Here is a 27,087-nt window from a genome sequence, read left to right on the forward strand (position 1 = left end):
ATCTCTGAGAAGAGACAGAGACAAAGAAGCAGAATTGTTGCAGGAAATACAATATCAATCTCTTCTTCTGTTCCTGAGCCTAGAATCATATTTTAATGACGTGATCCCATATAGAAAACTCCCTCTGATACTACACAGGGACATTACTGAACCACAACAAGCGCGGGGATTAGAGAATCGGATCGATGGAGATAATGCTGCGGGGGGGGGGATTGTGTTTTGGTAACTGGCGATATTTCCTTTCACCATTATCTCTGAGTGGTACAAAGATAATTTGCCGGCAGGATGCGGCTCGGAGGTTTGGAACCCAGAATCCCGGAGGCCAGTTCTGAGGCCATGGGACCCTGTTGTGTTTTTCGAGCTGAAGGCCACACAGGCGGAGATGTCATCGATATGTCTGGTTAGCCGAGGAGCTCGTGGGAGTGACACTGTAGTTTTTTTTTGGGTTCATCTGGCAGTCTGGAGCCACGTCCATTGTGCTTTCGGCTCCGGGCGCCCACTGTGCCGCATTAGGCCAAGATAGATGGGGATGTGACAGGCCAAAGTGTGGGCCAGCCGGGCGGGCTGACAGGCCAGTCGTGCAGAAGTCAGAGCCAACAGTTTTGCACCTTGGAAACTTTTGGCCGACGGGGATGATACATTTGAACAGATAGGCTACCACGGTATTTTGTTTCTCCTTCTTTTTTCACCCAGTTCCAACAAGTTTGACCTTCATGGTCAGAACCTGAAGTGAGTCGGAGCCATCGGCGAGCCAGAGAATGAGCCACCGCCGGCCAGTGAATCAGTGAACGGCCGACAGAGTGAAGCCGAGGGACATCTCTCTTAGTGTTTGTATTTGTCTATTGCCAGTTCCAACACTGTTTGTCAGTGTCACATTACACTAAATGGACCGGATTGACAGGATGCGGGATAGGATGTCTTGTATTTGTTTATTTTTCGATTTAACACATTTAGACTTTGCCTCAGTTTGTTCAAAGCCAGATGGGCCGTGTTCACTGCAACTTTTCTTGGTCCCAATTTTTCTATGTTTTCTTAAATCTTAATACATTTTGACCAGTTTCCTCTGCTGGCACGCTGATCATTTGCACTGTGTGGGCCAAGGGAACTTCTGCCCAGTCTGCGGGGTTGTCTTATATTTGACTCTACGGAGATAGACAGTACGACACATCATTGAATCCAACAAAGAATCTATCAGAAAATCATTGAGCCGGTCGGGGCAGTCTGCTCAGTGCAAGTGACGGGAGACGCTACAGTTCTTATTTCAAAAATCCGTCTCTGGACAATTGAGATGGACAATTGAGATGGACAGGGATGGTTGAAGGGGGACTGATGAGGATCACGCTGGCGGGCGGTAATTTCTCTTCTGTCTCAAATGAGGAGTCGGATTCGTTAGGGCCTGTCAGATATAAGATACGGTGGCCATCGGATCAGCCAGACCGTCATCAAAAGTCATTCAATCAAAAGAAAATGACTTTAGGACTCAACATCTCCACTTTATAACCAGCCAATTACTGCAGGTTGATGGTTTTACTGAGTTGTGAATATGTTACTTTTGAAGAAATGACATTCGAATATTCTGAGTCTGAGAGAGGCTGTCTGTGTGTCTGCCTACCGATCTATCTACAGTATCTATCAGGCACTCACAATAAACAGTGATATTCATCAGGCGGTAATGTCTTTTCAAACTTTTGTGCCGGTAAATCCAATGGTTGTTGGGACATTTCAGTCAAAGCTGTGAACTTGTTTCTCCGAAGCTCCTTCCATTACCATTTTCCCCTCAAAAGCAGCGCGACGAAGCATCGGCTACATTCAGAACCGGACGAAAAAAAGAGGCGGTCACATAAATTCACAAATTTGCCTGACTCACCTATTCTCGCAAATGTTGATGAGTTGGCTCGTTCGGCCCACAGGCTGTGAGAAACAGGGCCAGGGGCCATTTGCCAGTTTTTCTTTTGTAGGGACCACTGCCATGCGATATGGGCCGGTTGCCAGGTTGGTTCGGAGGCAATCGGAAGGGCTCTCAGCCTTATTGGACCAGTGTGGCTCTTACTGGAAGGCCAATGAGAGCTCAATCAGGTTATTCAACCAGCAATTCAGACAAGGGCAGGGGCGGACGCCGAGACGGGCTTAGTCATGGCTGATTAGACACAAGGATGGATGTTCCGGCAGCTACTGTCATCTGAACCAGAAACACGCATAATGCTCAGATGCCAGAGGCGATGGTGGTGTCGACTGTGATGACAGGGATTCCACTATTGATCTTCAAACAGCTACACTCTGGCAGATAGTCTGTGTATGTTTATTGCTGTAATATTGAAGAAAAGGTCTCATGTGAAATGCTATTACACAGCTTGTCTGTGGCCGCTGTAAACACAACAGCAGTGTACTGCTCACACACTGGGAGGCGACAGCAGTTTTTCCAAATCTTTCTCGCACCCGCGGCTGGTGGCTTTATCCGTCCACGCTGTTTTGTTTCACATACCCACTATTATTTCCAATGGCCTGTGATGAAATGGTGAGATCAATATGAAGTCCATTGGCCGGAAGCTTAAATAAATATGAGATTTGCTGCCTCCCGTCCGCGCTCACATTTAATAATTCAGGAGCTGACCTCCACACTGGCACACGGCTGAGGAGAACAGCGGTGCACCTGCCTCAGTCCTGTTGTCAGTCAGGGGATGGAGCACCATGGAGACGTTGCCGTTGGAGAACTACCACCTGCCACTGTTTACACCGTGTGCGGTGTAATTAATTTTTAGCGGTGGGACATTTTTTACCTGCTTTGTCAGAGTGGCGCTGGCTTTTATCGATTGCACTGGTGTTGTGCGCTGCAACCAGGGAAGGGAGTCTACTTTCTTTTTAGAGTTTAAAGGCATTTGGGGGGTAATCTGCTTTTAGGTGAGAAATAGAAGAGAAGATGGAGGCCATTCCTGTTTCTGTGAGCTAAACATGGACCTGGAACTAGAGATAAAAATGGAACAGCACTGGACTTACCTGAGAAAAACAACCCTTTATCAATCTCTAATTTACGGTAAAAAAACATTAGATATTAAATAGTTATCATTTCATTTAGCTCAGTCTGCACAAAGGTCAAATGCTTTCTGACTAACCTTTATCCTGGCAAGTGCTGTTAGTAAACTACAGCAGATGGAAAACCTGCTGACACCGTGTGCTTTGTGCAACCTCTTTTCTTTTCGACCGCCCTACCACTATTTAAATAGTGTGCACTCAACACGGGGCAGGTGGCGATCACTGTGGACGAAGCTGGAGCCAGGGGATATAGATATGTAACAGATGTTTGAAAAGAAGAAGCAATCTGCTTGTGTGTGTTTGTGTATTTAGTTTTGCAGAATATGTGTTGCTGCGATTTTGCTTTGACTATCGATGGATACTTTCTTTTCTTGGTCATGTTCATATGTTTGAAATACATTGTGTTGTGAATGAGATTTAATGGTTCTTCTCTGTTAAGAGAACGTCACGGTCATGGGTCTCATGCCTCTTCCTGTAGAATATGAACACTTTCCCTATATTCTAATGTATGTCCGCGCAAGGAAAGAAACAAGTGGATGTTGCCTCTTGAGTTATTTCTCAATAACTCCCAGAAACTCAGTGCCTCAACGGAGAATCACCGTCTCTCATGTCTGAAATGAGCCGTGCTCTTCTATCGTCTCTGCAAAGAACGCTGACCCTCGATATGATTGGATTCATGTTTAGTTTTCAGTGTCTCCAATTAAAATCTGTGAAGGTCTGTCTGATCAGACTATTATCCTTCACTATCGGATGGAAATAAAAACAACCCAAGGTTCATCTTCAGCACTGTAGCCAGGCTGACAGAGAGTAACGGTTATACTGATCTGTATATCCCTTTAACTCTTAACAGTAAATTATTACCATCAGAGAAAGAAAACCACCCTTCTCACCACTAATAGCACAGATACACTGTCCAACACAATAGCATCAGAACAGCATCTCCTAATTTATATCTAGACTGCTTTTTCCTCCATAGATCTGGCGGAGCTGGCTTCACTGGTCACTCACATCCAATCAATCAACTTGTCTTTTAGATCCCATTCCATCAAAGCTGTTTAAGAGGAAGTATTACCTTTAATTAAAAGTTCCATTTTAGATCAGATCAATTTATCTCTATTAGCCAAAGGCTTTTAAGGTTACAGTAATTAGACCTCTACTTAAAAAACAACTCTAGACCTAGATATCGTAACTATAGATGCATATCAAACCTCCCCTTCGTTTGTAAAATCCTTGAATCTTTTGCTTATCAGCTATGTGATTATTTACACAGGAATAGTTTTTTCAGTCAGGATTTAGAGAAGATCATAGTTCAGAAACAGCACTGCTGAAGGTTACCAACGACCTTCTCATGGCCTCAGACAGTGGACATGTTTGTATTCTCGTCCTGTTAGACTTAGTGCTGCATTTGACACCGTTGATAACACGATTCTATTACATAAGACTAGTGCATATTATTGGGATTAAAAGAAATAGAACTAAGCTGGTTTAATTCATACTTATCAGACAGATTTCAGTTTTCTTTACTTTCATACATACAGTACAAAAGTTAGTCATGGAGTTCCACAAGGTTCTGTGCTGGGACCGATACTGTTCACTTTATATATATATATGCTTCCTTTAGGCGATATAATCTGAAAAACACCACACACATTTCTATTATTATGCAGATGACACCCAGCTTTATTTATCTATAAAGCCAGATGACACTAATCAGGTAGACAAACTTCAGTATTGCATCAAAGACACAAAGGCCTGGGTAGCCTGTCATTTTTTACTTCTAAACTCAAACAGAACTGAGGTCATTGTACTTGGCCCTAAACACTTCAGAGAAACATTATCCGACTGTATAGTTATCATGGAGTTATTTTTTGACCAGAAGCTAGAGAAAGAGATCATATTTCTCCAGTGTTTGCATCTCTGCATTGGCTCCCTGTAAAACACAGTGTGGAATTCAAAAAATCCTGCTCCTCACTTACAAAGCCCTTAATGATCAAGCTCCATCACATCTTACAGAGCTCACAGTTTCGGACTATCCCAATAGATCACTGCGCTCTGTAAGCACAGGATTACCTGTGGTTCCGAGAGTCTCTTAGAAAAAAACTACACATATTCTCTTACACAAACTGAAAGCACTGTGTCTTCGTGGCTTAGTTTTCCTTTACTGGTTCTGCGTTAGCGGGGAGCGTACATGAATCCGTTTTCATCTCCTGGATCCCTACTTTTTCCATTTGATGCAGGTTCATATTCTCTATCACATCACTGAAACTGAATTGACAACGCGTGCTCCGCCGTGTGCACCCGTGCCACCGCTTGTTTGGATCACTTTCATGCCACCTATCGTGCACTCCTTGGTCCATCCTTCTGAAAGCAAAATCTGATTTAAGTATAATCATTGTACATTTGATCAGGTCCAACACTCACCATTTAATGCAAATCAAATCACCTTTAGAGCTTTTATCACTGTACATGCTCCTACTCTAAGTAAGTGCAGTGACAAAAGCAGCACTGGCCTATTCTGGTTAACCAGCCGGGTAATAGCAGTTATTATTTGAGTGTCTCATATTATGGCTGAGTGGCGATGCGACTGCGCTGTATGTGAGTGTATGTTTGTTCAGTAACTTGCACATGTCGTTCTAAGTGGATGATTGGTGAGTGTTAGTTCACTGCTGTGAGGAGAGAGAAGAGGGAGACGAGGGAGAGGTGGACCTGGCCACAACTGATGATTATAACATCTTTCTTTTCAACGGCGTTTATGCATATGATTTCATAACCTTGGCTGGAAAGCTGTGGAGTAGCATAATAAAGGTTGAAACTGTTCTATGGTTTTTAATTATGAACATTCTTCAAATTTAATTTGCCTACTTTCGTATTCAGCAACATGTTTATTTCATTCATCATCGCACTCTGCATGTGTATTTCTGCCAGGAATAAAAAAATACATTTTGAATTTGTTAATTTACCACAGTTTTGAGGTGAGGTCATATTTTCTAAACCAATGGGAATTTTTAAACCTTTTTTTTTATTGCTCCAGTTGAATTATATATAGTGATATGACAATTATTCACATCTTCTATTTAAATAAAAGCAGCAATAAAACGATGAAAGAAAAATACTAGGAAAAAGTCAAGCATTCTGTCTTATTTTGCCTCCAAGAGTTGTATGCTATTATGTGTTATATCATTTTGTAATTATTAATATTGCATTATTGTGCAAGTACTAGTGAGATAATTTGAACTATTTCATTTACTGTTTGGATATTGTTAATAATGTGTCCTTTAATATGATAGTACTAAATATAGGTGATAACCATTATAATATATCCAAGGAAACTTTGGATGTCAATATATCTGCTTATTATGGACAATAATAAGCAGATGTTTTATTTATTTATTTACTAATCTTTTAAAGGAAAATTCCCCATCTCTTTACACTAATGCCAAATAATCTTTATGTAATTTTTCCACCTGTGTACAATCTTCATCTGAAAAGAAACTTGTACTAAAAGAGGAAATTCACAAAAATTATTTAATATTGCATGAATGAAATTAAGTAAAGGAAATTTAAAACTTAAAAGTTAGTAGTCTTACCTTAGTTCAGTGCTACAGTAACATCAATTACACTAGAATTGATCTGTAATGTTAGAATTGTGATAATGAATAACATTCCAAAGCTAATAAGCAGAACATTTGAATCATGTTGTTCTATCTATAACACTGTGAAATAATGACAGTTCACTTTGGGCGTTTCACTGCTCAGAGAAACAGATTGTAAGTGGTTAAGTGAAATTATACATCGCTGTGCATATATTTACACATATTAATCTCTGTCTGTCCCTCCTATAAACGAGAGAAAAATGATTTAGCATCCATTGCCCTCCCTCGTGAGCTCGGCTACTATAGCAACAGGGGCTACAGGGAGAGGACTGCTAATTAGCTGCTTGCTCATTCAGGTATACGCTTCATTTGAGGAGGAATGTATGACACTTCTCCACCGGTCGGCTCCCGTGTGTTGGCGTGTGCACTCGAAACTAAGCATTGTGTCAGACAAATAATAGAAGGCAATGCGCTGTGAAATGTTGCACATATAAGTCATCCCACTTATCTTTTTTTTCCAGGTAACACTTTCTCGCCATGTGGAGAAAAATTGAGATGACATTCCATTAAACCAGGAGAAGACAGAGGCAGCAGAAAAGTCCCGCTCGGGTGGCAAGATCTTCTTCCATCATCTGGATTTGGAACAACTCTTCGTCTTCAGTGCGCTGCAGAGGAAAAGTGTGCAAAAGCGTCAGAGAATCAATATCTTCCTGCTCTTCCTTTGGAAAATTCTTCTCTTTTGACTCTGACCCGTGACCTTCGGCTCTCAGTATGAGCGCTCTGGCAGGAAAGCTGGACCCCCGCCGGATACAGTGGCGCGCGACATGGAACACCTTTGCATCCCGCGTCCTGAGGACCAAGCCCGTGGAGTCCATGTTGGATTCGGCCGTGACAGGCACCGGCGCCCACGGAACCCGACTGGCCCGCGTGCTCTCCACGGTGGACCTGGTGTCACTTGGCGTGGGCAGCTGTGTCGGCACGGGGATGTACGTGGTCTCGGGGCTGGTCGCCAAGGAGATGGCCGGTCCGGGGGTCATTGTGTCTTTCATCATCGCCGCCGTGGCCTCTATACTGTCAGGTGAGACTGGGGCAAACGGAGGTACACGTTTGCACTAACTGTCTTAAAATACTTTTGGATTGTCTCGCACACTTCCGCATACACACACTAGACTACGACACATTATGTGCCACGGTATAGAGGTTACTGCCTTATCACCCTCACGCTGATATGATTTATGTGAGGGGCCTTTTAATAACCATGCAATTATTGCAAGGTCAAAGACATTGTCCGGGCAAAGCTATAATCTGAGAGGCACTCAAGGGATATCTTAGAACTACATTAATGTTCCTATCAATGCCTTCAACTTAGCCTCGGAAGATAATGCAGTCAAGTCACTGATATGTCTGTCTGCATGTGTGTGTGTGTGTGTGTGTGTGTGTGTGTGTGTGTGTCCTAATCCCCCCCTCTCCCTCCCACAGGCGTGTGTTACGCAGAGTTCGGCGTGCGCGTGCCTAAGACCACAGGTTCGGCCTACACGTACAGCTACGTGACGGTGGGCGAGTGCGTGGCGTTCTTCATCGGCTGGAACCTGATTCTGGAGTATCTCATCGGCACGGCGGCGGGGGCGTCGGCCCTCAGCAGCATGGCGGACTCGCTGGCCAACCACAGCATCAGCAACTTTATGATCACGCACATTGGGACGCTCAATGGCCTGGGTGAGTTGTTGTCAATTTCGTCTGTTCCGTCGGCCATTTCCATCACTGGGGCTAAATACCGTTTTGATAATGAAGCAAGTCGAGGTGAAAGCAAGGTTTATAGGGGACCAATATAAGTGCGGATGGTGTTGTTTTGTGTGTATCAGTTTTAACATCATAGAGACAAGTTTAAGCCAAAAAAGTTCTTTATTCGTCTTAAACTGTTCGTTTTCTTTCGGCTATTCAGAACATATTCTCAATATCAGATTTTTTTCATGTTTACAAGCTTCAGCCTAACAGCCGTCAACAGGCAGGTCTGTCAGAAATGAATAGACACCCAAGTGACTCTGGAAAAAAATTACACATTCCCCCCCCGCCCGGACTCTTCACACGAAGGTCAGAGTCGGCTCTGCTCTTGTATCCGAAGTTGTTGTCAGTCACATTCTGATGCTGATGTAGTGTCGTGAACCGGAATTCTCCGCGGTTTTAATGACAAGTTGTGCCAATCAGAGTTGATAAACCGTATCTTTTCTTTCAGTCATTTTTTTTGGGGGGGGGGGGGGATATGTTGCTTGGCATGAATAACTTTGTCAACAGAGGCACAAACATTTTCTGTATCATAGAAAAGGATGTTGCATGACACCGCCGAAGTCGGCGACTCTGCGTGAGCGGCACCATCTGGGAGACAATTCAACCCATACGAGATTTCTCTCCGGGGGGGGGGGGGGGGGGGGGGCGACTCCGAGTGATGTGTCGCCTGATTATCTTGGAAATCATGTCACTGTGGAAAGCAACATCTTGGATTTCGAAAAATGATTCATGCAACAACACCTTCCATGTCATAAACCGCAGCGTAGCAGCGCACCAGCGCACCGCTTGCTCATCTGGTGTAATACTGTATCCGACGTGTGCGCCAACTGCAGTCCTATCTGGGGGACACTGCCCCGACAGTCTCTTCCTGTTGGACGCCGACAAAGGGCCGGTAACGGTCACATGACAAGCAGCCAGGACAAATGCTCCGCACCATGATGGAAAGTTATTGTTTCCTCTTCCTGCTGAAAAGAAAAACGGCTGTTGCTCCACACCCCTGAAGAAATATGGAATTCAGCCGAAAATACACCTCATTAGTTTCCAGACAAATACAGAACGGGTTCTTTCCCGCGTTATATTGTATAAATATATATATATATATGTATCCCTCAAAAAAATGGCAACTTAAGCTTAAACTTGTTGGTTCCAAAGTCTATACCTGAGGAGCTGCTAGTTTGACAGCTCGAATAATTGAAGACTTATTTAAATAATTTATCATGAAAAAATGCTAAATGTTTGCTGATCACAGCTTCTCATATTTGAGGAATGTGGAATGTTGCTCGGACAAAACAACAAACAAGCAATGTGAAGACATCTCCATTGGACTCTACATTTTTTTTGTACATTTTATGACATTAAGATGGAACAATTATTCAATTCATGAATGTCTAAAGACTAAAAAATTAAATATACGTCTATTTCCGTCCTTGCCCATGGACCAGCTAACGTATGCAGGTGTATTTGTTTGTGAGCAGTTTGATATCACCTTCTACCAAAGTGAATGGATGACATCACTGACATGTCTCTCAATGTGTGTGTGTGTGTATGTGTGTGTGTGTGTGTGTGTGTGTGTGTGTGTTCCCTCTCTAGGTAAAGGGGAGCAGTCGTACCCGGACCTGCTGGCGCTGCTGATCGCGCTGCTGGTGACGGTGATCGTGGCTCTGGGGGTGAAGAACTCCGTGGGCTTCAACAACGTGCTGAACGTCATCAACCTCATCGTGTGGGTGTTCATGATGATCGCCGGGCTGTTCTTCGTCAACGGAGAGAACTGGGACGACGGGAGGTTCCTGCCCTTTGGCTGGTCGGGGGTATGCACACACAAAATCGCAAGCAAGCAAATTAAACCGAGACCTGGGTGAACAGAATTAAACCTTTATTTCTCTCGGTTCCTCCGTGTCCCAGGTGATGCAGGGAGCAGCCACCTGCTTCTACGCCTTCATCGGATTCGACATCATTGCTACAACGGGAGAGGAGGCCAAGAGTCCCAACACCTCCATCCCGTATGCCATCACTGCCTCGCTCATCACCTGCCTCACCGCCTACGTCTCTGTAAGTTACACCAGAGACCACAGATGCACAAATACTTCATTGTATATTTTCATCTATGAGCACTTTTTGGTGATAAAAAAGGTGGTTTCGGGAAATTTATGTTGTTGTCAATGTATCACTGCTGCTGCAAGGAAACACATTTTCCATAGCTGATTTATTTTTTTTGTGCTATGACATGACTCTTATGTTTAAGAATCATTTCACAAATAAATGTGATAAGATAACTCTGAGTTTAGTTTTTGAACATTTTCGAACCAAACATTATGTGTAATATAAGGAATCATTGTGTTGAGGGAATTTGAAGGATTTTGGTTCAATATTTTGTACATTTTAAAGCAGCTATACTGCTGCTTTATCATTTCTCACTCTTTATCTTCACCTTTAAACTACTTCCAAACACAGACTTGGAAGTTTCATCCCTAAATTTTGTGAAGAATCAGAGGGAGAGGTGGAAAGATCAAACATCGTCACGTTTCCCCCCCCGAGCTCCAAGTGTGTGCATCTCATCTGTGATCTTTACAAATTCAGCTCGCACGGCCCGAATGGATTTCTAACTTTGACACGTTTGTGCTGGATGGTTGTTGCCATGGGTACCTTGTTACATCAGCCTATCGGGAAGGAGAATTTTCCAACATTGCCTGGGGGCAAAAAGTACATCAACTTCAACAGAACTCAACTACTTCTCTTTGAAAACCCCGTCTCTCTCTTTCTCTCTATCTCTGAGTCGCATCTGTTCCTCAGCCCTCTCCTGTTCTCTCCTCTCAGACTCTCTTAATCTTTGTCTTTCTTTGACTGATCTCACTGATCTCTCGAACTTTTCTGCTCCCATCTGGATCAGGATTCTGGATCTGGATCATTTTTGATCTAACACATTACACGTCACATCTTTTCTTTCCTGTATTCTTTTCCTGTAAGACACCTGTATCCACTCCACCAAATTTTCAATCTATAGATTAATCGTTTTTGCAGTAACTACTCATTCAATACTCAATCCCTACAATCTGTTGGCTCCACTCTTCGATACTACTCATCTCCCACAATCTGCCGAGTTCGACGTCTCCGACTGTTGGAGATGTTGGTTTTCATACAGTACTAGGAGGGGGTGGCGGTTGGTGACGTCCAGATACGTCACCTGTCTCCAGATCAGCCAATAGCAAAATTCCGTTGCAAAAGCCAGGTTTTAACCAGAGGAGGGCAGTTGCTATCCATATTTACAACACGGTAACTCTTTGCCCTGAGTTTTCTTACTCTTAAAGTGGGTGTCGGTCCAACTCCAGATTCACAATAGATTTTAGATAGTTTTTGACAACAAGCTGACAGCTAAAGTGAGCACTGTAAGGTGACGTTTGGGATTAGATTTGCCGTCTCAAACAAAGAAATGTAACCAGGATTTGTTGCAGGATTCCGCTGAGACTAGTATTGTCCCCTTTAACTGGTTCACGCACTCTGTCGAGCATCCTGCGCCCGGATTGGACGAAGGTTTAAAGGGCACCGGGCAACTAGGAGAGAAACTGATCTCTGTATCCTCCCCTCTGCGAGGGGTTAGTCTTTTTTATTATTCCTGTCTCTTCCTGTAATCTGTCCAAGCAAATCCCTCTTTTGCAGCACAGTATCTGTGACAGATGGCCCTGCATGATTTCGCACGTCAGACACGAGGATCAAAAACACACGAGCCCGCGCACGCACACACACACACACACACACACACACACACAGACGCACGCACACAAAGTGAGAGAGCAGCATGAGAAATTAACGTCTTGCATGTAATGTGTAGCCGTGCAAAGCCAAGTACCGAGAACGAAGCTCAACACTCGTCAGTGTTTACATGTCTGTGCGATTATGGCATCCTGATGAGCATCGCCACGATCTCTCAGTGATATCATACGGTCTTCGTCTGCCAATGGACCGCGGATTTGTTCACGTTCAAATAATTTGAACTTCTTTTCTAGCGCTGACTCGAAAGAGTTGGTTCAAAATTGCAAAACAATCTCACAGCAGTGTCTATTTGGTGGCGTGTCTGTGGACTAGCAGAACCCTGACCCTCTCTACGTTTCAGCAATATTTCATGATGAATGTAAGAACAGTTTTTATTTTTTGAACGCTTTAACATTGGATTCCCATAAATACCCAACTCTTGTGTCTGTGTTCAACCTTCTTCCATCCAGGTCTCTGTGATCCTGACCCTGATGGTACCGTACAACGAGATCGACGCGGACGCCCCGCTCATGGAGATGTTCGCCGTGCACGGCTGCATGTTCGCAAAGTACATCGTGGCGGTTGGCTCCATCGCCGGGCTCACCGTCTCCTTGCTCGGCTCGCTGTTCCCCATGCCCAGGGTCATCTACGCCATGGCAGGGGACGGGCTACTCTTTAAGTCAGTGCACGCAGGGTTTTTTTCCGCGTTCTTCGCTCTTCATGTCTACCTTGATGATTGTATGATTTAATGAACTCCTCCTCGTCTGTGTGTGTGTGTGTGTGTGTGTGTGTGTGTGTGTGTGTGTGTTTAGGTTCCTGGCAAACGTGTCTTCCTACACAGAGACCCCTGCTGTCGCCTGTGTGGTGTCAGGCTTCCTGGCCGCCCTGCTGTCCCTCCTGGTCAGCCTGCGAGACCTCATAGAGATGATGTCCATCGGAACCCTGCTGGCCTACACCCTGGTGAGCGGCGGCGGCGGCGGCGGCTAATGAAATGATGGCACACACACACACACGTATGGACCATATGGGTACTTGCAGGGTGCCGCTGGCTCACTATATTTAGCCCCATGTATTACTGAGATTCATTCTCAGTGCCTTGTAACCTGTTGAGACGCAGGGCAGCCTGCTCACACAGTGCGGTACTCACACAGCTAATCCCTTCAACACGTTAATTATTACAGAAGGATGTGAAAGCTGTAAACATAAATAAACAGAAGGTCTTAGCAAAATCTCCAACGCCAAAGGGATTAATATATACACAGGGGGTTGTGGTGATGGAGGGGGCATTTTGAGAATATCAGCAAACGTGTAGTCTGTCTGGTTAGAAAGGCTGCTCTGTGCACTTGCATGAATGTGATTGGATGACAGCTTCTGCAACAGCGAGTCAGCTGATTATCTGAACCGAGCGCGTCTCCCCCCCGGTCGCAGGTGAGCCTCTGTGTGCTCCTGTTGCGTTACCAGCCCGAGGGCGACATCCACGGCTTTGTGAACTTCCTCTCCGAGGAGCAGAGCAACAAGAAGAAGGAGGGCGTTCTGGCCGAGTGCGAGAAGGACGCCTGCTCGCCGACCAGCGAGGCCGATGAGTACGGCGGCCCGGCCACCAACACCTGCGGCGCCAAGAACCTGCCGTCGCTGGGCGACAACGAGATGCTGATAGGCAAGCCGGACAAAACCGCCTACACCGCCAGTCACCCAAACTACGGCACGGTGGACATGACCACTGGCATCGAGGCAGAGGAGTCAGAGGGAGGCGTGTCCAGGCGTTTGAAGAAGCTCATTGGACCACGCTACTACACCCTGAGGATCCGATTGGGCCTCCCGGGAAAGATGGACAGGCCGACCGCAGCCACCGGGAAAACAGTCACCGTGTGCGTGCTGCTGCTCTTCATCTCCATCTTCGCTTTTTGCTCCTTCATCATCTTCGGTGAGGACATTGAGAGCATTAAAACAGGAATTTACTGTAGAGTTTATCTATGAGTGTAATCTTTCAATCCCTTATTCCCTCTCCATCCAGGAGCGAGCTATATCGGAGACGGTCGCTGGTGGGCTCTGCTGCTCTTGATCTTTTTCATCATCTTCATTGCCCTGCTCGTCATCGTCATCCTGCAGCAGCCCGAGAACCCCAAGCGGCTGCCCTACATGGCGCCATGTGTGCCCTTTGTGCCCGCTTCAGCCATGCTGGTCAACATTTACCTCATGCTCAAGCTGTCTGCCATCACCTGGATACGGTTTTCAATCTGGTGCATTGTGGGTAAGTAGCAGGTTTCCCCCCAGCGAAAGTTGGCCTTTTGTTTTTGTGTCTTTCGTCGCCAGATTTGAGGACGGGACTCACGCGTCACTTCCACCGTCCTGGACAGATGGGAACTGCCCGTACAAACACTGAATCACCTCGGACGATGTCAAACAATGGAGTGATACATTTCATTTCTACACGACTCATTTCTTATTGGTTCAGGGAGCCGGGGGAAAACCGAGAGCATGTCGCTGTTTGTTTTTCTCAAAATGGAAGAACAAGAAGTGTCATTTCACTTTCATTTCCTGTCTCTGTTATATCCTTCTGTGCATCTGTATTTGGGCGTGCGTCTCTACCTGTGTGTGTAAATGTGGATCAACATGTCGCTCTTCTGTTGTTTTTCACTATGAAGTCAGATCGGATGCAGACTGATACTTATTCATATGCAATCACTGTTGGACATCTGTGTATTTTTCTTGCATTGCCGTGTTTCCTTCGACTCCTTTTCAGGTGTTAGTGTGGAGAGGGATTAAAAAAAAAGTGATACTGAGCTTAAAAACTCATCTGGACGGAGATCGTTTCAGTTTCAGTTTTTGAGTTTGTGCTTTTAGATTTACATCTGAGCTCTTAGAATTGTACCAGAAGCTCTTATACACTATGTGTTTTGTGGTTAAAATAAGTGTGTGTGTGTATATATTGATCAACCAGTCAGTCCACCCTCAACAATTCCGTGTCCTTTCAGGTGTACTCATCTACTTCGGCTATGGCATGTGGCACAGTACGCTGGAGATCACGGCCAGAGAGAACGAGGTGCACGCCTCCACCTACCAGCGCTATGACCAGGGCGTGGACGAGGGCTTCTGCGGTTTCGATGACGACTTCTACCCACCGACCACTGACGCCTGGGCTGCGCCCGAGGGGGGGTCGGGGCCCGCCCAGCCCCCTCAGGCCAAACCCGAAAGTGACGGGAGCTCGCCGAAAGGCGCCGGCAGGACCGTTGCCGATCGCGGCCTCGCTGAGGAGGATCCGATGGATTTCTGAAGGGACTGACTCCGTGTTACCCTGAATGTACTGCCTTGTCTGCTGCTTGGGCGCAGGGAGGGGAAGGGGACCGTAGTGTGGGAGTGCATGGACGATTGTTTGTGTGTGTGTGTGTGTGTGTGAGAGTGTGTGCGTGTGCGTGTGCGCATGCCTGCATGTGTGTGTGCGTTAAGTGTCTGTCTAACCCTTGGGCTAGATTGTTTCTCGGCAGAGGAATGGCTTTCCTTTCACCGTACGCGGCCACGCTCGGTTTCCCCCCTGCTCACGCGCGCCAATGTGGACGTCAAGGTCATTGGGTGTCTTATCACGGCCACTTGTTATTCACTTACCACAGTCCACATCCCACACGGGGAGAGAGAGAGAGAGGCCAGACAGAGAAAGTGCGGACGCAGCAAGAGATAGAACACAATGTGGTTCATTGCACGGTGAACCGTACAACGCCACGTATTGAGCAAAGAGTCAACCGTTGCTATCTATGGATTCACAGGATAAAGGAGAGGAGAAGGTGATGAGCGAAAGACAAGTGAGAATCAGGACCTCTTCCTGTTCCAACACCGACAGGCAGGAAAGAAAGACAGCATGCCAAGTCCGAGCCATTTCCTATGTCCAGGTTGGACTTTTCTTCTGCTTCTTTTATTCCCAACAGAAAGGAAAATGCCCTCGAAATGTAATAAACTGTTAAAACTCAAACAAAACTACTATCTGAGTATCTTGGAATGTTTCCCCTGAGCCCAAACATCTAGCCCAAGGGACTCAGAAGTGCACTGGGAAAAAAAAAAAGAGGTCGATGTTCTCTGTCACGAATACTACTTTGGACTTTGCTTGCAATAGTGCCTTCATCTACCGTAGGTGTACGTGAGTTTCTGATTACGTCCGTTTTCTACTTGCTTTCTTTCTGCTGCGTTGTGTCCGTCTGAGGGTGTATGTGCAAATCGAACTCCACGTCGACACTGGTTCTCATGTCTCACGCGCGCGTGTGTGTGCAGATATAAAAAGTGTGTTCATTTCACCGCGTGCGTGTAGGTACTTGTTTGGGTACCTACACGCTCCGGCGTGAAGCTCCGAATCGATTCCACTCGCCAACAGAGCAACTCTCGGTGCAAGGCAACACACGCCTGTCAGCTCCTGAGTGCACCTCACAAGAGGAGAGAGCGGAGGCCGTAGCAGGGAGACAACAGGTTGAATCCTGATGTGCATGGCTTGTTGTGATGAGTGTCAAGTCCCGCCCCCTGCCCCCCCCCCCCCGTGCTCTTGTCTTTCATCTCATGCACTCCTTGCTGTTTACCAGAGTTGGGAAGGAATTCATTTTGAGTTCATTCAGATGAGAAAGGTTGTTTTTCTTTATAGCTTGTGGGTTTGTGTGTGCGTGCGTGTGTGTGTGCGTGTGTGTGTGCGTGTGTGTGTGTGTTTGGTTGCTACAAAAACAATATTAGAAAGAGATTGGGGTCAGAAAAGGGGGAGGATTGATTTTCTGACTTTTGGGAGAGAAAAGTTGAGTATGTTATTGTTTCCTGTCACCCCAGATTTTTCATTCTACTTAAAAAACTGTACATTAACATTAAGTTCCACCATCCTGCCTCCCTGCACCAGTCTTTTTCGGACAGCCCCTTGAATGTACAAGTTGGAATTTCACTTGTATATTGAGCGAACTGAAATTGAATTCCTCTTCTTCCAGCTCTATCCCCCTCTTCCTCCTCTCCTCCTCTCATTGCTCCTTTCCCCACTTTCTATATACATCATTAGTTTTCCCACCACTCCTATTCGCTTCCGGCTCAACGCTTCCTTCCGTTATTTGCCGCCTCGTCCCGTCCTTGACATCCGACAGGCGATGTCAGCTGGGGGGGGGGGGGGGGGGGGGGGGGTCACGAGCGATACAGCCGAGATTGTTTGCTCGGTCACGATTTGAATCAGCGATCCGTCCGCGGCCCGTCGAGCCCCTAGCTGCTGTTTCACCTCCGCCTCCTGATTCCTCATGCGGGCGTTTACTCGTCTCCCCTCTGGTTCTGCTCTAACCCCCACGGCCCGAACTGGCCCGAGTCGGCCTCCCCTTTTTCCTTCTCCCTCTTTTTATGCATGTAGCTAGTGTTGGCAGTTCCACTTCGCATGTTACCTACACTTTTGCTGCACCCTGAGGTATTGTGAAAATCAAAAATCATGGTCCTGTATAGCTCCCAGTGGGGGACGTGTAAGCTAATGCTGCCGAGGTTGGGTGTCAGATTCCATATCAAGAATGTATGCACTCCGGGCACTGTAAGGGATGTTGGCACACACCAAATAGCATATTGTTAAGTTATGAAGCTGAGGGTGGGGGCATGTCTACTGTAGCCGCTGCTGTCTGCCCTTATCGTAACCTTTTCCTCTTGCCCCCTGTTGCTGCATCTGTCCCTTCCGGGGGAAGCCTTACTTGTCTAATGCACTAAAATCAAAGGATGCCACGCTAAAAAAACAAACAAACCCCACCCTACCTCTTCTCCTCTCACACTCATCCACCGCCAGGAAAAGGTTCCCTCTTGTGCGAAGAGGTCAAAGTTAGTGTCGCCCGGTGCAATAGAACGCAGCCCCGGGGACGAACTCGCTGTCACATTGGATGATTCTGCTTCCCGGCGCAGGGACGACTCTCAGGGCCAGAGACAGGAGTGTGTGTGTGTGTGTGTCTGACACCAACCGCGGCTGGAGCTAACATTTAGGTCAAGTCCTGTCCAGTCTTTTCAAACTCAATATATTGAGGTTACACTCAAGGCCAAAACAAATGTGATGAAATCATCAAACTCCGTATCTTCCGACCCGTATTTTATTGGTGAGGGTAACATTTTGAAGCAGTGTTGAAACATTTGCAGAAAATAAGATTATAAAAAAGGCTGGAGAGTGAGGTTGCGTTGCGGGGACTCGACCTCGTGATGTCAAAAAGTTATTTCCTTTAACTCTGACCATGGCACCGAGACCAACAATCAAAGTTACTGTAACCAGGATCATTTGATGAACTCTTAAGCTGCCAAACTTCGACCGCAGTTCATTTGACATGGCCATGATTGATGTATATTGTAGACATTTGAAGAAGAAAAAAAAGTCAGAGGTTTTGCAGAATCATCCAACATTGACAATTCCATCTCGAGACAGGGATGGGGGGGGGGGGAAACCCCCCAGCACATCCAGCAGAGAGTATCTCACACCTCAAACATAACTGTTGTACTATTCAGCCAAAGTACCGACCCCCCCCCCCCCCCCCCCCCCCCCCCCACTCTCACACACACACACACACACGCACACACACACACACACACATCACCTCCCAACTCCGCCAAAAGACTTCGGCCGCATCGCGTTCATAGCTCAGCCTGACACTGAACTGTACAGTGAACTCTCTATGCCAGCTGCTTTGTGTGTGTGGATGCATAAGAGTGTTGCGAGTGCATGTGCTGTGGTCGACGCCCGCGCCTCAATGTGACTGTCCGGTGGGTGTGCTGCATGCCGTCACGCATGAGGCCCCAAAACCGTGTAAATGTTGTACTTGCATGTGGTGACCGATCGCAGCGAGACGTTCCAGAACACGTAAACCAGAGCCAAAGCGCAGGCTTTAGGTTTTATGCCGGCGAACGTACGAGCACAATCCGAATTCTATTCAAACGCAAGCCCCAAACAACACAGCTCAACATCAGATTAGATGAGGAATTGAATTGTACGAACTGAAAGGAGATCATCCTCCCGATTCGAATCAAATCGTCACACATTCTCTCCTGTGTTTACCTTAGATTGTCACGTAGCGTTGTGGGAGGCAGGGCTTCAGGTCTGGAGAAGGGGAGTAGAAGATGTAGCAAACACACGGGCGTGGGATTGACTTCTCTCACATCGTCCACCGCAACGATTCCAACTTCCTGTACGTCCCCTTTTTTTATCAACCACGACCTCGGCGAGCCAAAGTCCACAACGGCCGTTGACTTGTCACACACAGGAGACTGTAGTTCCCTCTACCAGGTCACTTCGAGTGAGCTACCAACGTCGGTTCACCAGGCGTCCGCCGACTTTTCCTAAAAAGCCTAGTTGCGGAGAGTATTTCAATTGAAAGATGGAAAAAGTGTTAGTCGGGACTCCAGTGACGACATTGCGCACCGAAGCGACGCGGGGAGAACACCGAGGGCGGAGCGAACTAAGAGAAAAGTATTTTTCTACTGGCCGTCTTTCCGATTCCATAGGACCCTCCTGGGGGAGGTGTGCACAAAAGACCAGGGCGGAGTCAATCAACCTTCACTTTGTGTGTTTTTGTTGAGGTCTTCTGGGGGGAAAATGCAAAAAAAGAAAAAAAAGATATATATTTTTAACAACTGTAGTGTCTCTAGAAAGATAAAGCTCCTTTATAAACCTTAATCCTTTCCTTTGAAGGATTCTGAAATGGTTCCTCCAGACATCAGTGTAGGATTGTAGCGGGTTTAGCAGTGAGATTACCACAGAACCAACATGCAGAAAAAACTATTTTAATACTAATTCTATAAAGGGTAAACTACAAAACATAATCAAATATCGCCACTACTGCTTTTAAAGTCAGCTTGTTTCCACGCTCTTTCTGTGCTCTGTGCTCGCTGTGGCCAAGTGTCCGGTCGGTGTGTGTGTGTGTGTGTGTGTGTGTGTGTGTGTGTGTCGGACTCGTTGGGATCGGCTTCTCTCGCAAAAAAACAAAACAACAACAACTAGATATTCCGTTTTTCTCTTCTGCATATTTTGGCACAAATCTGTATAATGTGGTTGTTGTTTTTTTAACGTTGATTTCTTTTTTTTGAATGGTTTCTTCCATATGTGTGGTTACGTTGCTCCCGAGTGCACTGTTCTTTTGCCGAGTTGTCGATATTGTTTCCATGCAACAATGAAAGTAATTTATTGCAAATACCAAAAAAAAAAAAAAAAAAAAGGCTGGCTCATTTTATTCATGCACAAGATGCACATGCACACATACATACATCTGCAATCACACAATGGTTCTGTGCTTGGCTGAAGGTGTGGGAACCACATATGGTTTCGGAAGTTCATTCGGGTCCATGTCGGCTGCCGGGCGGCCTTCGAATGAGACGCACGAGGCAAAGCGGGAGCTCGTAGTCGCTGAAGGAGGTCAAGTTGGCAACAACTCGTGAACGCCTCCCCTGATTCTGCAATACACACACTTTGTCACAATTCACGATTGAAAAGCGCAACGGCCAACGGGGGAAACCCGGCGTCGAGGTGGACAAAGGTCGGCGAGGCTGCCGATGACGCGCCCTGTGTGTTCTCGGTCCACCTCGCTGTCGAGGCACAGCAGCTCGCCTGGCTCGGCCAGAAGCGTCTCCACCGGTGCCGCTCCGTCCTCGGTTCAGCGGGTGGCAGGTGGTTTGCAGTCTGCATGCCGAGGTACGACCCAACAATCTCTCCATACTTTGGAGGGTTATTGATCTTCTCACCCTCCTGCCCTTGGCAAGAAGAGCGGGAAAAGCCTCACGTCACGCGAAATGGGACGGTTTTTTTCTCCCTCGCACGCGGCGAGGATTGGAAATTTGAAAACATGTCGAAAAGGCGAGAAAACGTCATTTGTTATTAACGGATTCTCGTGTCTCTCTCTCGAACCGTGTGAAATCCGTCATATGGCAGACATGAAATACCAACCATCAGCCCGGAGCTGCAGTGAACCACAACACAACTGTGTTTTGATAAGAGGACTTTCACTCCCTTTTCATTGGGAAACTCACTGATATAAAAGTATTGCTCAGATTTTTTTTTTCTTCTTTTGGCTCTTTCCAGCTACACAGAAAACGTATGAAAGTCCAATCATTTTTCTTGTCGCAGTTGATAGACAGCAACTACACAGCAGCGATTTAAGCAAATCATATCATGACACCTCCAGTTCCATCGCAGCAACACGGGACAGCTTGGTTGCCCACTACCCTCCCACCGGTCCCCTGGGGACTGGATGCCCCTGCGCCTGGAACAGCTTCACATTTTCGGGGGGAATACACACACAGACACACACACACACACACACCTGCACACACGGGCGTGCCAGGAAACTCAGAGACACTGTGTATAGTGACAGAATGATGTGTAGAAATACACCAACGGAGCACGACCGATTTTGTGCGTGTGAGTGTGGTCGTGCGTCGTGTGTTTTGAAGATAAAATGAGGACAAAGAGATACACATTTTGTTTCCAAAGTATCTGTGACAAGACTCAGTGACTTTGATATGAACACTGAACAAACACTCAGTATCGACAGTCTGGATAAAATGATCTGACGCTGCACTGTGTGTGTGTGTGTGTGTGTGTGTGTGTGTGTGTGTGGGGCTTGTGTGTATGTGTGTGTATGTGTATGTGTGTGTATGCATGTGTGTGTGTGTGTGTGTGTGTGTGTGTGGGGCTTGTGTGTATGTGTGTGTATGTGTATGTGTGTGTATGCATGTGTGTGTGTGTGTGTGTGTGTGGGTGTGGTCGGCAGGGGAGGGCCTGTGCAGTGTTTGGCTTTCAGAGTCATGAGAACAGGCTCTTCTGTGCTGACCCGACTCAAGGCCACTGAGTCATACAACAGATATGATACATAAGTGACGATTTGTGTTTTCCCACTGTTCTCAGCTTAGCTTCTTTATCAGACGTTGACACCAACGCTACACGGACAACAGGTCATAATCTGTGTTCCAATCTGCATTAATAGGCACAACAAGGTTGTTCCAGGGCCGTGATTAGTGTTTATCACACACACACACACACACACACACACACACACACACACACACACACACACACACACATCGTCCACCTTCGCTGCGCTCCCAGCGATGTGCGCAATGAGAACATCCAATCATCTCAGTGTGACAGACTCGAGACAAGGGCAGTTTTGATCATTTTGTCTTTTTTTATTGTAGAAAATACAAACGATAGCACATCAGTGAAACAATAAATAACCGGCTAATACTGCTTCTATGCTGTAGGTACAGTATCTGAGTTGGAAATATGTGGTTCGTCCACACATATATATATATATATATATATATATATATATATATATATATATATATATATATATGGGAATATAAAGGTTCCATCTGTGCAGATCAGAGCACATTCAAGATACTGAACATTCAAGTCATCAGGTTCCCTTCAAGAGAAGCTAATCTAACATAATACTTTTTGTTTTTTTCTTCTGATGCACATTAGTGAAACATACCTTTTTAAGAACTACTCTATGTGAGGACGTTGGACTAGGATGTTTTATGGAAATTCGTACAGGATAAGCTGCTTTTTTTGTCACTCAGTTGTAGAAGCACGTTAGTCAAAGAAAAATGTGTAAGGTAACTTTAGATTATGACATACCACTATAGGACGACAGTTATGCACAAAAGATGTCAGTTTACTTCTCTCTAATAAGTAGTTTTTGCCGAGTCAGTGCACATCTCAAGTCTTCATGTTCCCGTCATTCTACTTGTTTTCCCGCAATAGCCAGAAAAAGCGGCGCTAATCAAATCTACCACTCAAGAGGCAAATGTGCAAGAGAGAGTTGCTCAATACTGTCGAGTGAAAAATAAAACAATTGTACACAAACAAATGTCAACGTTGTCATGTAGGCCGCTCTTATCAAAACAACACATCATGATATTATATGATTCACAAATATTTTGAATCAACAGAGCCACTCTGGAGATTTCATCTCAAGATGCACAATAGAAAAATAGAAGTAATATAAGAAGATGAATATTTCAGTCCACGAGGCCTCGGGTGGTTATGAACTTCGCGCTGTATGGCTTGAGTCCGCACCACGGCCGACATGACGAGCTCCGCGATACAAACCAATCCATCGGCGACAAAAGAGCTCCGACAAAATCCGTCCTTGTGTGTTTGTATGTGTGAATGTCTCTTTTGTAATGCGTTTGTGCATTATATTTCCCTTAAACCAACATGAATGTGTATTTGAATGTGTCTTCTTCTCTTCCAGTATAGGTTTTTGCATGTAATCTTCTTAGTGTACTGAATGTGAATATGTGTCTGTTGTGCTCTTGTGTATAGATCTCTATGTACAAACAGTCCTCCTACACTTCCACGCTGGGGATTCAGAATCTCTCCCCGGCTCAGACGTGGGCGCTCTTGGCGTGATTGGTGGAGGGGGCGGCTGGCGGGGCTCCGCCCTGCTTGGAGTAGTAGAAGCGGTTGTTGTCCTGGTAGGAGTGGGAGGAGGAGGAGGAGGAGTCCGATGAGCAGCAGGTGAGGATGGACCCACCCAGCAGGGAGAAAATGGTGCCCACCCAGCCAGTGTAGAGGGAGAAGCCAAAGGACATGAGGCCGTGCTCCTGGTGAGACCCGATGGGAAACCAGACCGTAGACACCATACCACACAATGCTGAGGAGAGGGAGACGGGGAGATTGTTAAAGTGGGATGATAAGGAAAAACATATAGAGTTAGTTATTCAATAGTTGTAATTTAATTGGGGATGCAAAATTGTGCTGCTGGGTGAGAGGAGTTCACACGTGTTCATCATCACGCCACAGGGCTGGCGTTTAAACACAGATTACACAATTACACTGGGGATGCAAAAGGGTGATACAAAAACATAGACAAAGGTACATACTGTACATCTTATAGAGGATAGATACAAATGTACATCTTGCTTCACCACATAGGGCTTGTTTGCACTGGTCACACAGGATGCAAAAGTAGTGCAAATAAAAAAGTTAGAGGGGGACATTTTCCCCAGAAAATCAAGCTGTTTGAGTTGTACTATATTTTTTTACATTCTGCGCGCGGGACACGCCGGGATTGGCGGACCGAGACGAAGAATGGGTAGAATAATATTTGTGAGCGGTGAGCCTTAATGGCGTCCTAAAATATTTGCCTTGAACTACAGAACAAGGGCTTAGCCTCCTCTAAGGCCTGCGCAAACATTGAGCTCCCCTGACAGAGGCACATCTCCTGCAGTACATGTTGGACTTTTGCCAGCACGCCTCAGAGGACAACGCCAAACTACAGTGTATGGAGCAATTTGACAAGCAATTAATTTGGAATATACCGCACCAGAATGGGGCAAAAACTGAATCGACAAATAAAGCGAGGAACTGGTGCTCCGGAGAATATATTAAAAAAGAATTAAAGTGAACTATAATTGTTGCTTGAATGCTTTTTGCCGTCAGTATGGAGGCGGCGGAGGGTGAAGGTCGATTTTAACTCTGCTGTCAGTTTTATGAACAACAAGCAAACAAAAAAATCCTCCCCGATACAAAATTGTTCCTCTGGACAAAATACAAAATCGTTTAAGGGCTTTAGTTATTTATGCAGGGAGGAAAAAAATGATGGTGATGTTTGAGGAATACAATTCACGAGTCGGTAACAGTTTTGCCATGAAAAGCACGAGGAGTGGAAAACTCAAACATTAAAAAAAACAAACTATTTTTTAAGCACCACGAACTGGGGCAGTTCAGGGGGCGAGTTTCCATGTGGTTCGGGACAAAGCAGGGTGTGGATGAGAGTAGGTGGAGGAGAGGAATTTGATGGGATCTGGGGGGGCAGGGTTCAATGGAACAGGGATGTATAAGTGTGAGTGTGTGTGTGTGTGTGTGTGTGTGTGTGTGTGTGTGTGTGTGTGTGTGTGTGCAACCCAGTGAGGAAAACAGACATGTCCAACATCCTCTGCTCTCAGCTCTCAGCTTGTGAGCATTTGAGGTGAGGTTAAAAGAGGTCAGTGTCAGGAAGGTGGGCGGGATGGTGCGCTCATGTGAGTGCCAGAAGAATGTACACTTCGTCTGGCCATGACATTCAGGCTGTGTTCGCTCAATAAAATTCGAGTCCACTATAAAGGTTGAGCCTCTTACCGACTATGAGTATGAGCACTCCTCCCAGGATGGTGCGCTTGTTCTTGGAGCTCTGCGGCTCTTGGCCCAGGTTGATGCAGGGCATGGACATGAGGATCATCCCCACCGCTGGGAGACCCAGGATTGAACCCGTGATCATCAGGGCGCGGGTCGTCTGGATGTAGGCTGCAGAAACACATAGGACAGTATATGACACATATGATAATGCGACAATAAATGGGTGAATGAAAATAAGATAATAACTTCAGTCATGAAGTTACACTTGTGTTTAAAAAGGTTTATGGACTTTAGAATTTTGATTGGAATGTACTGGAGTTAGTTAAAATACTATAGTTTGTCAGTATGTTTAGTCTGTGGTGGAAATACTACAATGCAAATGCATACAACCAAGTGAGCAAACAGCATAAATGCTCATGACTGCCTATACTGTATAAGAACCACTTCGCGGTTCCATGGATTGTACACAGAGAAGTTTCTACCTGGCAGGTCCAGGATCTGCGTGAGAGAGACGCAGTGGTACAGGCCCGTGGAGATGACACAGTCCGCCCACGGTCCCTTGGCTCCCAGCTCGTCCATCTTCTTGCAGGTGTTCAGACCGTATTTGCACATGTTCACCCAGTCGTTGGTGGCTGTGGCGATGACGATGCCCAGCCAGCCGAGGCAGCTGACGAGGAAGCCGCTCAGTTGGAGACACGCGTTGGCCATGGCGCAAAGCTGTGCGTAAAAAGACCACTCGACCCGAGCTCAGACAACCGTTAGAAGGGGTGTTTGGGGATGCCCGACAAAAATCACCCAATGGATTAAATGTGAAATAACACAAGCCGGAAGTCTTATATTGGAACTGATATCTCCACCGTACAAGTTAATCCAGTGTCAAAGTTTACTTTTCCTCTTCCAAATCGAGTAATTCCATCAATTTCCGTCAGTTGCGCACTTCAGAAGAATGGAACTTTCATATCCTCATAGGTTTTATAGGTGGGAGGTCCAGCAAGAGAGGAAAAAAAATACTCTAAAACTTCCAGCCAATCAGAGACTTTGCAGATATTGACAAAAAAAAAAAAAAGAAGAAAAAAGAAAGAAATCCCCTCACTTGTATTCCTTCTTCAAAAACCTCCTTTTTTGTATCAGACGACTCCGGTGCCGGATGAACCGGGAGCGGCGAACAAGGAATCTGCTGCCACCTACTGGTCACAGTCGGTAGGAAGGGCAGTCCGTGAAGTATTCTCCTCTTCACGAAATAGTTTTGTTGTTGTTGTTGTTTTTTTTGTTGTGATCACTGAAATCGAATTACAAGCAAAAGAAATCGATTCAAGTTTTCACTCGAGTAAAAATTCTTCTTCAGCCTTACCGCTGTGCAACTACTTTTGATCTGATCAGCTGACTGAAGTGGAGCTATATAGTTCGAGATTATTTAGGTTTTTCTTAAGTCAATATATACAGTGAGTCTAAATCAATTCAAATTAATCTACACTGCATGTCTACGTCTGTTCTACTCCCTGTAGCTGTGGTGGAGAAACAAATGCAACGTTTTTCAGTGTAATGTGTTGGATTACACACACACGCACACGCATAGTTTATTAATGAGCCTGCTATGATGATCTTTAATGTACGCCCACAATCTGGTTCACGTTTACTCTACTATCTTACCATAAAGTACACGATCCAGTGTGTCGGCACCAATTAAGCATCTCGAAACTCCAATAATAGAATAGAGTCTTTATAGTCAGCATTGCACATTGGAAATTGGATGCAGTCCTTTCAGTGCAACATGAGAAAAAAGGTGCAAAACAGGTAAATAAATATAAAAAAAATATAATCTTGGTTATTGCATTTGAGGAGCCACTCAGC

The 27,087-nt window shown here is 45.7% G+C and overlaps 2 protein-coding genes across 3 annotated transcripts in view; one reads left to right on the forward strand and one right to left on the reverse strand.

Moving 5' to 3' along the window:
* The window catches only part of slc7a14a (solute carrier family 7 member 14a), a 20,810-nt gene extending 3,338 nt beyond the window's left edge, over nt 1-17,472 (forward strand). For both annotated transcript variants that reach the window (XM_035609752.2, XM_035609753.2), the window contains exons 2-10: nt 7,145-7,701; nt 8,103-8,339; nt 9,999-10,216; nt 10,311-10,457; nt 12,626-12,834; nt 12,968-13,115; nt 13,584-14,079; nt 14,170-14,406; nt 15,131-17,472. In XM_035609752.2, the coding sequence (XP_035465645.2) occupies nt 7,395-7,701; nt 8,103-8,339; nt 9,999-10,216; nt 10,311-10,457; nt 12,626-12,834; nt 12,968-13,115; nt 13,584-14,079; nt 14,170-14,406; nt 15,131-15,429 (2,298 nt within the window). In that variant the 5' untranslated portion in view covers nt 7,145-7,394 and the 3' untranslated portion in view covers nt 15,430-17,472. The remainder of the gene's footprint in view (nt 1-7,144; nt 7,702-8,102; nt 8,340-9,998; nt 10,217-10,310; nt 10,458-12,625; nt 12,835-12,967; nt 13,116-13,583; nt 14,080-14,169; nt 14,407-15,130) is intronic.
* Nucleotides 17,473-22,274: 4,802 nt separating this feature from the next.
* cldn11a (claudin 11a) lies at nt 22,275-26,202 on the reverse strand. Its single transcript, XM_035609758.2, has 3 exons — nt 25,719-26,202; nt 25,240-25,404; nt 22,275-23,773 (listed from the first exon to the last, which is right to left on the reverse strand). The coding sequence occupies exons 1-3, from the start codon at nt 25,942-25,944 to the stop codon at nt 23,505-23,507; spliced, it is 660 nt and encodes a 219-aa protein (XP_035465651.1). The 5' UTR covers nt 25,945-26,202; the 3' UTR covers nt 22,275-23,504.
* Between the last annotated feature and the right edge of the window lie 885 nt (nt 26,203-27,087).

Source organism: Scophthalmus maximus, chromosome 15 (genome assembly GCF_022379125.1).
Source record: "Scophthalmus maximus strain ysfricsl-2021 chromosome 15, ASM2237912v1, whole genome shotgun sequence".
Lineage (NCBI taxonomy): Eukaryota > Metazoa > Chordata > Actinopteri > Pleuronectiformes > Scophthalmidae > Scophthalmus > Scophthalmus maximus.